Genomic DNA, 14895 nt, shown 5'->3' on the forward strand with positions numbered 1-14895 from the left:
CACAGTAACACATTATGATAATAAAATATATTAAAATATAAAGCAGTTCTGTTAAATTGTAATATGACTGCTTTACTGTATTTTTGATCAAATAAATGCAGACTTGTTCATCATAAAACACTTCTTTCAAAAACAATTTTAAAAAAATCTTTTGAACAGTAGAGTAATTGTGCTAGTGAAACCATGAAAGGTGAAAAAATAACTGTCTGATAAAAAGCTCTATAACAATAATGACTAGCAAGAACAAGAAGCAAATGATGGTTATTTTTGTTTTAAGGAGTAGATCATTCTTTCATCCATGCCCTTTTAATGCTTATATGAGAAAACTGTGGTTTTAAACCTGATGTTAACAATCAGGGTTTGACTAATGACAAACCTACTAAATATTTTGATCTGTGCAGATAAAAAGTTACTTCAGATAAACACAAAAAACAAATACACATCCAAATTAAGAATATTCTAATGTCTTACTAATTTAAAAATGGAGTACAGCTTTGCTACCAAGCCTTAAAAGATGAATTCCTGCTCTCTTTCTGAAATTGTGTTTCTCTTTTTCGAAGTTTAGGCCCTTAAACATGCGAGGCTTAAGAGTTTGGATTTCCCCAAAAATCCAGAAAAAGAAAATCAACATTTAAATGTATTATTACACTAACGTGGTTTTATTTTTAAGAGTCTGTATCCATTCATATAAACGACAGTCTCATTTTCTCATTTTAGATACTGAACTCCATTGAACGGTGTGTAACAGGGAGTCAGGAAATGGATGATTTATTAAATAACTATTTGCATTTGAACATTTCTGTTAGTCTATGAGATATACAGTTTGAACACCTGGGTGGGCCACTCAAAACCTGCAGGCGCTGACCAAATAAGAACATAAATAAACAGAGCATGTGGACCTCATTTCTGAACTGTGGAGAGGCGTTCACAGTTATTTGTGGTGACCAAATGATGAAAGTGAACGATGGCGATCCAATGAGGCCGTGTGCAGTGACTAGACACAGTTGAGAAAAGTTTTACTCTTAAATTAAATGAGCAACGACAACTCGTTGACGTTACTGTAAACAATTTCACTGTTCTGTAGAATTAGTATCTGTCCCTATACAACGATACAGTAAAGAACAATGCAGGGAAAACAGTCATAACTTGTCATCACGATTCATGCATTGATAATCTAGTCTCGTTTATGATATTTACACCACTGTGCAAAAGTTTGGGGTCAGTAAGACTCTCTCTCAAGGAAATCAATACTGTTATTCAGCAAAGATGCATTAAACTGCTTAAAATAGACTGTAAAGATATTATACAATGTTACAAAAGTTTTTAAACTTTCTATTCATTAAATAATCTTGAAAAAATGTATCGCATGGCTTACACAAAAATATGTGCAGCACAACAGCTTTCAAAACTGATAATAATGAGAAAAGTTTCATTTCAAACGGATTTCTAAAAGGATTTCTGAAGACTGGAGGCTACTGAAAATTCAGTTTTGCCATCACAGGAATAAATCACATTTTAAAATATAATCAAGTTTTTTTATAGTTATTTTAAATTATAATATTATTTCACAATATTACTCTTTTTACAGTTTCTTTGATCAAATAAATGCAGCCCTGGTGAGAATAAGAGACTAACAACCCCACATTTTTAAACTGTAATGTACTAGAAACATCAAGAAGCTTTTTTTATTTCTTTTTCTAGTGATACATCTCAGTATGGCCACTTGGTGACTGCCAGAAGTCGATGAACTAAGCGCAGCTAGGAAAATATGGTGTATGGTTCAGGTTAAACAAGGCACAGAGACACAAACACACGCACAGACATTCATATAGAAACAAACACGAGTGCAGTAGTGTAAGCACTGTTTGCTGAGGCAATGACCTGAATCGATGAAAGCAGAGTGAAACAAGCTTCAACACTACAACTACAAAACCATGTATAATGTAACTCCACAGACAAATCTATACATCAGAGCTACAGCGACAAGTCTAGTTATAATATAACAAAGTTACACACAACTTGCATTGTCAAAAAATGCTAAATATTAATAATTATCATCAGAAATAAGAGATAATTCTAGTAAAAATTGTCAACACCCACCTGGATAACTCCTTCCATCATGCTCACCATCTTGTTGACAATGCCGATGACCTTGTGTGTTCGCTCAGAGGGGCTGATGTCAGGCCGGTGCTGACTGGACATGACATAGCGGCAGGTCATGTACAGCACGTAGGTGGGAGACAGCTTGAAGTGCACCGTTGAGCTGTTGGTGTAGTTAATGATGGCAGACAGGAAAGCATCCTCGGCTATGGGGAGAAATCATAGGATAGAGGAAGCAGAGAGAGATTTAATTGGGATGGACCAAGCTTTAATGTACCAGAAGAGAGCTAGGTTTTAGCATGCACATTCATTTAAATGACAGTTACACATATACATTTTGTTTTGTCAGCTGTGCTGTAAATTCCATACTACTGATCACCCTGCAGTATAACTGACAGTAAAAAGCATGTGGAAACAACAACTGTAATATAATAGCTTAATTATAACAGAATTCATTTTGCAAAGAGCATGTTGTTTGCAAAAACATGTTGTGTGGGTCTTGCTTTTATACACTTCTCAGCTATATCTACGGTGGCCCAGTAGAGCACAACACAATGAAATCACTGCAGCACAATGAAATTCGCACAATACAATGAAATTAGAACAATACAAGGGAAACAAGCAACAACACAACAATACCACCGCAGCACAACAATAGCACAACACAACAGAAACAAGCCACAGCATAACAAAACATCCACAACGGAAACAAGTCACAACATAATGAAATTGTCGCAACACAAAATGATCCCGCTCCCTTTCTTGGCCACTATAAGGGATGCATTAAAACTAAGGACTAAGGAGGTAATGGTCTAACGAAATTATAATTTCAGGCATTTTACTGTAGTAATATATATATATATATATATATATATATATATATATATATCATTATATATCATATATATCACATAATTTTTTTTTAACCATTAGCCAAGTCATTTATATGGCAATGCGAATTTAAAGTGTCATAATCTTGGTGCAGTAAGCTCTTTAAATGTTTACATTTTTAAATGTTTAGATGATTAAGAAGCCCAAATTTTCATTTTAAAGCATTGTTTACTTGGCCACATGAAACAGCGTTATGAAATGATTTCCACAGTAATAATATGTGCAAGTTCAAGAGTCCATAAAACATTGGTCTGGTATTGGTCGAGTAAAATGTTCAAAATTAAAGTTTGGATAGTCCATTACCACTATATAAAGCTTGCACGTTAGTTTTTTTAATTTATTTTTTTGCAGTAAGTGTAAATAGTCCTTAGATATTATTTATAGGATATAGTGTAAACAATGGTAGATGTTTGGACCTCAGTGTTATTGTACATTAAAAGAATGCAAAAGTAATGCAGAGTGTAAATTATTAAATTTCTTTCGCTATTTCGCTTCTTTCGCTATTGGGACAACAAAGCCCTTCATAAACCTATACCCCTAACCCCAATATACTTCATTATTAAACACTCGTTTTACACAGTATTTATTTCCACTTTTGGAATATTTTCTACATTGAAAGTAAATGCCTTTCTGGTCTGATATGTGCTGGAGAAAAAAGAGAAGAGAGAGACCAGCAAAAGGCAGACTTAAATCAAAATGCTACTTTTATGTTTCCTCACTACGCCACTGCTCTGTTACCCAACATGTGTTGGCCAACCAGACACTGATGAGCGTAATCAGTGTAAAACACCTATATGTCAAAAAGGCTGAAAATGTAAGAAAATTTAAGGATTTGAGAAAATATATTGGATATAAAAAATTTTATTTCGTTAGATCATTAGATACAGCATTAAATCATTTGATTGTGTTGTACTAATTCCGTTGTGTTGTGGCTTGTTTCCATTGTGCTGTGGCAATTTTGTTGTGTTGTGGAGATTTCATTGTGTTGTGCACTACTGGGCCACCGTACATATCAAATTAAAAAACCTGAAACTAAACAACAGATAACAATAACATAACACACAACATGACACATAACATGTCACACATATCGTAATACACAACACATAACATGACAAGACACAACATATAACCATTACACATAACCAGTTTTCGTGAGCTTTTTTTTTAGCTAATATGTTAACCAAAACGTACAAATGCAAATGAAATATATAGTGGGTGATTTTCCACTTAGGGTTGTGTTGTGTCAGCGGCCCTATGTCGTTTTTGTTTTTAGGTCCAATCCAACCATGCAACTGCACAGAATTCCTTCTCTGGTTTCTGGCATAATACTCACTCCTGCCACCTAGTGGCATGGTGGGACAATTATATAGTCTAAAACCAGGGGTCTCCAACCTTTTTGTGAGTGAGGGCTCCCTGAAGGGATAAAATAGTCTTGAGGGCTACTTGTTTGATATAGACACACACACACACACACACACACACACACACACACACACACACACACACACACACAGTTTCAAGTTTTGAAAAATACAACAACAAACTGTAATATTGTTAAATATGACTATTGAATATATAATTACCGTATATACCCGAATATAAGACAAGTTTTTTTGTCCTAAAAATAGGCTTTTTTGTCCTAAAAAGTGGGGGGTCGTCTTATATTCGCGATATAGACAAAATCATGGGGGGAAAGGGAGAAAGAACAACGGCATAAATATGAAATAGTGACTGAATGATATACTTTACATACTTGCATGTAAAATTAGAAAGCAACATAATATCTGTGTTTAACTAAATTAAAACGCTGCTCCTCTGCAGCGCGATACGCAGAGAGAACAAGAGAGGTGCGCGCACGAGACGCAGAGCGAGCGAGAGAGAGAGAGAGAGAGATGCGCGCGCGCGAGACGAAGAGCGAGAGAGAGAGAGAGGTGCGCACGAGACGCAGAAAGAGAGAGATAGAGAGACGTGCAGATTCTAAATATTTTAAATTATTGAATTATTTTATTATGTTTTAATGGTATATGAAATGTCACCAATAGTTATTTTCTCATTTTATGTCATTATCATAAAAAAAAAAAATGAAAGATTACAATTCAGGCTATTTATAGAACGTGCTCGGCGGGCGACTCAGAGACTCCACGCGGGCTACCAGGTGCCCGTGGGCACCATGTTGGAGACCACTGGTCTACACATTATATATTCTAACTTAAGAATGGACGGAATGAGTCGAAGAGAATGAATTTAGATTAATTTATTTTGAACTGACTTTATGATGAAAAAGGTTTTCTAGCAGTGATCAATACTTTCCATCTATTGATCCGAGGCAGCTAACCATTGGTGATTTCTATAATTAGCTGACTGTTTTGCTTTATAATTGACACAGCCAATGAAAGAAAATGCATGCCACCATCAACCAGGTCAAGTGGAAACACTATGTTGTGTCTGCAACACCCAGCCAATGCCAAAACATGTAAACTTAACAGCAAGTTAAAACCCACCACACCAGACAAAACACATGACCCAGTTAAGATCAGATCGGGGAAATTAAACAAGCACAAATCGACTGGTTTTGCTTTGCACATGAACGTGGTACTCACAGTTTTCCCTGAACTCGATGGTGGCTGGCAGAGTGAGCTCTGGGCCGTCCTGGGACCTGCAGGGAAAGAATTGATGCTCGATCAACCAGTTAAGATAGGACAGATTGACACCGCTGTCTACAGACGCCCACCGCTCCAGAGATCCCACTCCTGGCCTGCCGTACAACATCCTGTCCCAGATGCCAAACTGTGCTGTGCGTGCTTGAATGTGTGTTCTCATCTCTACTGGATAATTGATGACAAGACTGAAGCCAGGTGAGCGGCGGGCTCAGGTGTCTCAGGTTCAGACAGAGGAAAAGGGTTAGGTTAGAAATAGAGACCTATACCCGGCACGGACTCCATAGAGACCCTCGCTGACTGATAGCTGATGTGCACTAAACCTGCCGTTACTAAACTGAAAATGTAACTAACAGGGCATTGCTCTGTGTCATTTACTAAATCACTTGTTCTTACATTTTCTACACTTAACTGCAGAGCAAAATCCACAGAATTCTGAATTATGCATTTTCAACATCACATCAAAGCCATGCAAATAAAATATAATAAATAAAAAGATAATAATAATAATAATGAATAATGAAAAATGAAGCTAGGATCACTTACTTTAAAGTTATAATAAAGTATTAATATTTGATTTTATTATTTTTATAAAAAAATTACAATGTATTAAAAATACATTTTATTTTAATGTTTTCAATTCATTTTTTAATAATAATAATAATAGTAATCATTTATTGTTGTTATTATTATTATTATTATTTGTGTTGTAAAAATTTAATGAGGTAAAATCTTTTAATCTGACAGTCCTAGTCTTATTTTAACTAAAATAATGAACAAATTAGCCTGAAATATCAGCTTGCGCAAATCCAAGCTGATAATGAACCATCTATGTGAAATCACACAACTGATGGAATTTACTGCTGATTAGATAACCGGCTTTACTGATGAGATGCATATTAAACATCGGCCGATATATATGGTGCATCCCTATTAAATATTTTAAATGATTAATAGACTCAAATAACACCATGTGAATGTCAGAATTTAACATTTTACAGACAAATATGTTTTCATTTTTTCCAAATTTGGCTTGCCTTAAAAAAAAAGGGCACACAAGAGTCAGTTAAGTCCTTACCTTCCGTCATGTTTGTTAAAGTCCTGTTGTTCTCCCCTAATCATGGGCTTCACCAGGCCTCTTTCACTGTTTCCTGAACGTTCCATCTCCAGCTTCCCTGAGCTCTGAAACCACCAAATCCCATAAGAGATCCGTCACAACACACGAACACATGCACAAAGATCCATAAGAAGCAGGCCAATGTTGCACCTTGCTTGTAGGGAGAGCAGAGCCACTATGAACGTCCCCGTGAAGGTCAAAGGTCGTTTCTGGGACACTTCTGAGAAACACAAAAAGATAGGGGGGGGGGGGGGGGGGGTTTAATCATTTTAGCAGATGACATGGAAGTAAACAATGCTTGTGGTCAAACAAACAAACATAACAAACTGCATACACTCTAAAACACACAACTACATAAAACCTGAGCTGAATGGTAAGTCAAACAAAAACAGTGGCCCACAGCCTCACAAACACCCGGATACTAGTGTGTGTGTCTATGAGCTCTGAAGAAAATCAGCAACACACAGACATTCTTACCAGCCTAAATGAATGAGTAGAACCCCACAGCCTAAAGATACACCCGCAGTGTTTGAACAAAATTATACCAATGGAAAAATTACCGTAAATGACAAGATTAGAAGGCAGCAAACCGCTACAGTGTTCAACAGCTGTCCAACAGCTGTCCAACAGCTGTTTCCAGCTCTTTGTATTCAGATGAGACATAATATATCCAGGTATCATCTATACTGCAGCTTGTGGAGTGGGCAGTACATCCAAACATTTCCATGAAATTCATTACATTTCCAGCTAGAAACTGTTTACATACTAAAAAAAAACATGTGGTAATGTCCATTTTGGATTATCCAGTGAATTAAATACTTTAAAAATGAAAAGTACAGGCCATAAACCAAAAGATATGATTATACCAATAACAAATTAATCCTGGCATCAGTGCAAAAACAGCTTCACGTTATGTAACTCCAAACAGTACAAATAATATTATAAAATGTATTCTTCTGATTTATTGAGCCACAAAAAACAGCCTTTAATGGGTTTTATTAATGTGACAAATGACATAAACAACTTAATTTCCTAACTTCAAACGTCTTCCCAAGAACCTTTTTTTAAAGGTAGTGTATACAGAACATTTAATATTATTTATCTGCAGTGTGACTACACATGATGTCTAGCCTACATGTTTCCACATAACACAAATGAGGAAAATGAGATATTACAAGGATTGAGCCCTTGTCTGATCCTTGCCATCAGCAAGCTTCCATGTCCTGCAATGAGCAGTGCTGTAATCCAGCAGAACATCAGGACATCAGATTACAGATTCTGCTTACCGCCACAAACATGTCTGCTAAGAGATGAAATGCTTTCACATCAAAATTAATGCAGGAAAGGAACCTAATTGAACCTAGACATCATAGACAAATGGCCTGAAATGAACGCAGATTTAATTACTGCACATTCACATGCATGCCGATGAGATAAAAGCTCAAACTAAAATCTCAAAGTTGCATTAAAAAAACTCAAAGCCAATACATGAAAACTCTGGAAGAGCTTTATAATGAAGCTACATGGGGGAAAGCTCATATGTTCTAACAGAGAGTCATAATCTACAAATAAACTATTACTAATGAAGAGGGCTGAGAAAAAATTGTGTTATGCAATTAAAGTTGACTATTCAACACCTTAAAATAAACGCTATCAATGAAGTGCCTCTTTTTTTCATATCCTGAGGCTATGCTAATGTTTTTCCCCACCAACATGATAAATTGTTACGAATCCATATTATATTATAAAAAAAAATAATAAAATGGATGTACTTAAGTTCTTAACAGATTAACAAAATATTAATATTTCAAATATATTCTGTTCTTTTAAACTTTCTATTAGTCAAAAAATCCTGAAATTTTTTTTTTTTACCACCGTTTCCTCAAAACATATGTAACTTAATATATAAAATATCATATAGTGAATTACATTTTAAGATACAAGTATGAGAAGTCAGTGTCAACTAACCACAAATACAGAATGAATCAAAAATAAAGAAAGTTTCAGAACACCTCCATATATTTAAGAGTTAAAAGAACAAATGTTTTAATTCACATTTTATGATTAGATAAACATAATACTGTTAAAAAAATAATAATAATTAGCAAGCTAAATCAAAGTTTATTGGTAACAAACAAAACGACAAATCTTCATGTCACCTGATTACTTAAGCCTAGTGTTTAGGCTCCATGAAACACGTGTAAAATGTGGATGAACTCACCAGGACAGCTCTACACTCCTCTTGCTCCTCTTGCTCCTGTCTGGTATGTTTAACAGTGGAGTACGGCAAAGATTGTGTGTTGGGGGGAGCGTCACTACACTCCGCCCTGTCTCAAACACAGTGTTTCTCTCTGAAATGACACGGGGCACACCCCTCTCCAGCCCACGCTGATCAGATTATAGAGTCTCTCTGCGCCTGTGGCCGACATAACCTTTCACTCACCCACTCCCTGTCACTCTTCCAGCCTCTTTTCCAACAGTTCTCACAGTAAAGGCTGCATTTAATACTAGAAATCTGACAGGACGGTTCACTGCAGAGAAAATCAGTTTGCTAAACCTGTGGAACCCCTGTTGCCATGGCAGCAGAGCATCCCATAACACAATTCGTGCTGATTGTTCAGAGACAGCAGTTACATTTACAGACACCATAAAGTGAGACACTAAAGACTATCAAAAGACTGCCATCTAATGGCTCCACGAGTACAGAACATCTCATGAGCAACTGTGCCATATTTGTCCACTTTTGAAGCATTTTTACATCAACTTATGTTATTAAACGTTAGCTTTTCATGGCCACTTTCCAGCTTCACTATAACTCTTAGAATTAAATTGTCTGTTTTTGTTACTATAGCTTTTGGACTTCTATCTTCACCAACATTTCATCACATTTTGTTAAAACAATCGTTTTAGTTTTAGTTAAAGCAGCTGTTTATGTTTTTACAGTACAGTTCAAAAGTTTGGGGTGAGTTCTTTTTTTTTTTACTTTTAAAATTAAAACATTTAGGTCACACTTTAGATTAAAGACCAATTCTGACTATCAACTAACTTAACTAAAACTTTTGCCCCAAACTCACAATTTGCTGCTGCTTAATAATTAGGTAGTTTTTAAGTTTAGGTATGGGGTAGGATATAAAGAGATCTAAAATATGGTCATGCAACATAAGGCATTAATGTGTGCTTTATAAATACAGCCAATATTCTAGTAACATGCATGCTAATAAGCAACTAGTTAATAATGAGAATTGGTCCCTAAACTAAAGTGTTGCAAAGACACATTAAATTTCTTAAAAGTGACAGTAAAGATTTCCTCAAAAAATATACAAAAAATATCTTCAATTGTAGTTAGCTACTTTTTGTTAGTAGCTTTAAGTACAGCTAATGACTTCGCTTGGCAAGCTATAGTTTCAAAGCTTCCCCATTACTGCATCTAATGTTACACAGTACAACAGATGGTTCATTGTGCTGCACTGCCACAGCTGGTCAACAAAGGATCAGTAGACGGCTACTGACAATTGAATTAGTTCAAATCTTTCTGGACACACTCAATGTGATTCTTTTCAGTTCTATGTGGCTGCTCTTAAAGAAAACATGTCTCACCCTGATTTGTGTCTGCCCTTCATCATGGGCCCTGGGTCTCTCTTGGACATGCTGTGGTCATAGCTGGGGTCTACGAATTTGAAGACGTGAGTGGCTCCGAACTGGAGCGTCACACCGCTGTGCAGAACCGTAGTGTCAGAGATCCGCTGTCCATCCACGAATGTCTCAGCATCCAAACTGACAGGGGTCACAGTCACCAGCCCGTCCGCATGCATCAGGTCACAGTGATGAGGCAGAATCCCAGGCCCATACAGCTGAGGTGCACAAAAAAATCAGGCATGTGTTTGGATGAGCTTTTAAATGTCTTCACCTTTCGTTGTTCTACACTGCTGCACAGAAATGGTCATTTAAGCGTTTTCCTTACCTGAATGTTTCCATCTTCACTCCGGTCAGATCCAACCTCAGTGACGCTGAGCTGTAGTCGGTAAAGTTTGGGTTTATCCCTGGAGTCTGACCCATCTGCAGAGCAGCCAGAGAGCATTGAGACACACACATTTGAGTTTTTTCTGCATTTTACTCACACTCAATACATTGTGCATGCTTGCACAAACCATTAGTGTCACTTCTGTGCTTAAGGCCATGTGACTTCTTTCAAAAACATTTAAAAAAATATTACTCACCCTCAATATTTGAATGGAGCTGTATATAAATACTGACCTCACTAATCAACTAGTTGGTCATTAACTGACCAGTCAACCCTCTTGACATAACCTTAATAATAGTCGTCAAGTACGTTCCTTGAATACTGTGCAAAATCAAAGACTTTTCTAATATAAAAAAAAGGGAAATTCCTCAGAATCCTTGGAACTTTGCTGAGAAACAACAAACTAATAATAAATGTAAATGTAAACTGGTAATAAATGTTGATGGGATAGTTAGGTTTTCGTATTTTAATTCTTAAATGAGTAAGTTGATTGGCATAGGAGTTGTAAGGAAAATACAAAGCACAAAAAGTAAAAGAAGGAAATAAGGCTTAAAACATGAATTTATGTCATAACATCCTCATAATAATGGTGTTAGAGCCACTTTTGTATATAATTTGGTAAATGTATTTTGTTCAATTGACAATAGCTTGACACAGCCTTTTTAATTTTAATTTAATTTAAAATTAATTTAATTTTAATTAAAAATACAAAGACTTTTTTCTTTTGAATAACATGCACTGATGAATCATGCAGAGTTAGACCAGGAACATGTATTAGAAAAAGTAAATAGAGCCAATTTTAATGTCATGTTGACTTTTAGACAAGGATCTCTTACCATGAATACACTGTAAATAACAGTCTAAGATATTTAGCAATTACGTAAGAGCCTGAATTGGCAACGCTGGGAACTTTGTACCAATAGAAGAAACAATGTGCTATAAAACTAAAGGCTTTACTAGAAAAACACCTCATCCATCCACTCTAGTGCAAAAATTTTAACCACATAACTGCACCGTTACTTGTAGGGCACAAAAAAGTTGATCTTTTAATTTTGCAGAAGTGTTTTATATCTTCTCTTTCAGAGTGTTTGTGAGAGAGAGAGGTTGATCTGGGGGAGGGTGGGAGGTGCAGGCAGATTTGTGTTACCTTCATGATGACGGTAGTAGTAGGCATAGTGACTCCCTCGCCCTAGGACGGGACGCATGCACAGGAGCCAGGAGCAGACAGAACGGTGGGACACACACCGACACACGCCAGAGAGAGAGAGAGAAAGCGAGAGCGAGAGAGAGATACAGAGAGAGGAAAATCCAAAGAGTACCAAACGCAGCAAGAAAGAGAAAAAAGCGCCATAAGCAAGTGGTCAGTCTGTTAGCTGACACATACTCCAGAGGTGCGTGAGCATGTCAATCAAATCACAATTTTCAAGGCCCAGAAAATCTATATATATATATATATATAAAAACATGATGCAATATTAAATAATATTAAATTAGATAATTTTTAAAAATGTTAACTGAGTATATAAATAATAATATAGCAAACATGCATATTAAATGATATGAGAACGAGTCAATCTTTCGTTCGTTATCTGGCTCGGCTCGGTGTTCATCTTCAGTTCTCTCTTCACAGCAGTTCAGACAGTGTACTGTTTGAGTACATTAATTATTCCGGGATATTGGTTTGTTTTAACTCAGAGGGAGTGTCAGCCACATTAAAAAAGTTAACAGCATAAGTAATTTGTGACGCGAACCGTTTAAAACGGAATAAGAAGATCCGGTTACATCGAATGATTCATTCGCGAACCGGACATCACTACACTGCATTGAACGCACTCAACAACAGACCCGGAAGAGAAGACAATGCTGAATAAAGTCATATTTTTTTTATTTTTGTACCAAATTGTATTTTCGATGCTTCAATAAATTCTAACTGATCCTCTGATGTCACATGGACTACTTTGATGATGTTTTTCTTACCTTTCTGGACATGGACAGTAGACCGTTCACACAGTTTCAATGGAGGGACTGAGAGCTCTCAGACTAAATCTAAAATATCTTAAACTGTGTTCCGAAGATGAACGGAGGTCTCACGGGTTTGGAACGACATGAGGGTGCGTCATTAATGACATAATTTTCATTTTTGGGTGAACTATCCCTTTAAGCTTTAATGCTTTCATTGTAGACAGCCTTAAGGTTTTTGTCTTCGCAATGCGGCACTGATTGCCTCCAATATAGACACAGGAGAGTTTCTGCTCCTAACTCTCAGTTAAAAAGCGTTGGTTATAAACGCAGTGAAAGGGTTAGTTGTGTGCTTTAGTGAGGGAGGAACAGTATGCAAGCAACAGTTAGACTGTGAGACAGCGTTAGTGAGGGTCAGATCTAAATTATGTGAATTTTCAACTCTTAAAAAAACAACTCGACTGAAACTAAGGTATATTTTAAGGGGTCTCACTAGCTGACTCTACAGAGGTCCAGACAGTGAACTCATTTGTTGGCCATAGCTCTACTCATGCGTGAATGTCAGTGGGCAATCAGTGGGCTGCTCTACACAGCTGTCACATCAGTGCAGTTGAAAAACTAGAGCAGGCTTGGATCAACATGACTGATCCAGAAACAGCTCTGCTAGCATTCAATGACTCACAAAGGCATCTGTTTCTGCTCTGCATTTCCTGGTGAGAGGATTTGCTGTCAAAGTGTATGTTTGTGTGTGTCACCTGGGCTCAGTTCAACCAGGTAGGGCAGTTTCTCGGGAGGAATGGATCCATGAGGCGGCCTCATCCTGTTGTCGGGTTTACGTCCTTTCCTTGGAGCATAGTCTGGAGGACGCTTTTTCAGCTGGAATACTAAGGCCTCTGTAAAATTGACATAATAGCCCATTAATGTCAACAGGGGGCAGTATAAGATGGTGTAAATGAGAGTCTTTTGTATTAAACTCATTTAAATGTTTTAAGCATGTAGCATGTAAAAGAAAGAAGTATTGGATGGGTTTTCAATGTATTTTGATCAAATAAATGCAGCCTTTAAGTGCAGAGAAACTTTTAAAAACATTAAATAAACTAAACTTTTAAAAATTTGTCCAAAAATAAGCCTAAGAAATGGCATATGTGGCTGACCTGTATCGCTTGTCCAGTCTCTGAGGATCTGCAGAGGGCAATCTGTGTCATCTAGTATAGTCTCATTCACTGGTTTATCATTTGCATGAATCACCTGCAGAAAAAGCAAACATGTACACACTTTCAGAGTCAAAAAAATAATAATTCCAATTTAAAGAACTAATAAAGTTTGACTTCTTTGGCGAAGCATGCTAATATTTCACAGTGCGTACTCCAGGCAGGCATTAGACACCTGTTTTAGTGACAGATACACACTCCCTGACACAATTTAACAGCAGCTTTTTGGACAAGCTGTGTATGTGATTAAAATTGGCCAGAGTGATGGGAGAGGATATTACGATGCCACACAAAAACTCTCAGTGTGATTGGCTGAGAAGATCTGGTGATCAACAGCGCGGACAGGCCAAGGTTGACACTTTTGTATCAGCAATGTTTCTCATTCGCTGAAAGCAGAGATTAGACTTGCCACTTCAAGCACTTCCTGCCTTCCTCCTTTACACTTCCTCTTCATCCCCAAGTATATCTCCATCTTTCACTCTGTGCAGTGCTAGACATGTGCAGGCATGGCACCTTACAACACAATTCAATTACTCTCAGCTGAACTGAAGCAGATATCAGCTGCTGGCTTTAATCTGGAAGACAAATCGTACAGTGCCCTGATGAAATATGATGGATTTGTTCACAGGAGGAGGAGGAGGGGTCCATAAAGAGAGCCGGACATGACACGGATGTTCAATCAGCTTAATAACTTTACATTAGACCCACATGGCATGTGAAGGCACAAAATTATGAAGAAACCTTCACAGATTTCCGCAGAATTGGAAGATCAGTGATTCATGTGATTATTTTAAATTGGAAATTTGAAGAATTTAAGCTTCATTATAACAATAAAAATTAATACACATTTTGAGATTTGTTAAAGATTACATTTATTTCACCTTCAAATTTTAGAGAAGTACAACTCTCTGAAAGCATTAGAAAGCTAACACTGCA

At 36.8% G+C, this 14895-nt stretch overlaps 1 protein-coding gene across 17 annotated transcripts in view; it reads right to left on the bottom strand.

The window, feature by feature from the left end:
• LOC132092199 (afadin-like) overlaps positions 1–14895 on the bottom strand; it is a 130558-nt gene that overhangs the window by 38883 nt on the left and 76780 nt on the right. For 11 of the 17 annotated variants that reach the window (XM_059498332.1, XM_059498334.1, XM_059498342.1 and 8 more), the window contains exons 7-15: positions 13903–13996; positions 13504–13641; positions 11937–11978; positions 10730–10824; positions 10366–10619; positions 6919–6988; positions 6730–6833; positions 5595–5650; positions 2101–2306 (exon numbers count right to left, since the gene is read on the bottom strand). In XM_059498332.1, coding sequence (XP_059354315.1) covers positions 2101–2306; positions 5595–5650; positions 6730–6833; positions 6919–6988; positions 10366–10619; positions 10730–10824; positions 11937–11978; positions 13504–13641; positions 13903–13996 — 1059 coding nt within the window. The remainder of the gene's footprint in view (positions 1–2100; positions 2307–5594; positions 5651–6729; positions 6834–6918; positions 6989–10365; positions 10620–10729; positions 10825–11936; positions 11979–13503; positions 13642–13902; positions 13997–14895) is intronic. The other 6 variants (XM_059498338.1, XM_059498345.1, XM_059498337.1 and 3 more) reach the window with 1 other exon arrangement.

Source organism: Carassius carassius, chromosome 18 (assembly GCF_963082965.1).
Source record: "Carassius carassius chromosome 18, fCarCar2.1, whole genome shotgun sequence".
In the NCBI taxonomy this organism is placed as follows: domain Eukaryota; kingdom Metazoa; phylum Chordata; class Actinopteri; order Cypriniformes; family Cyprinidae; genus Carassius; species Carassius carassius.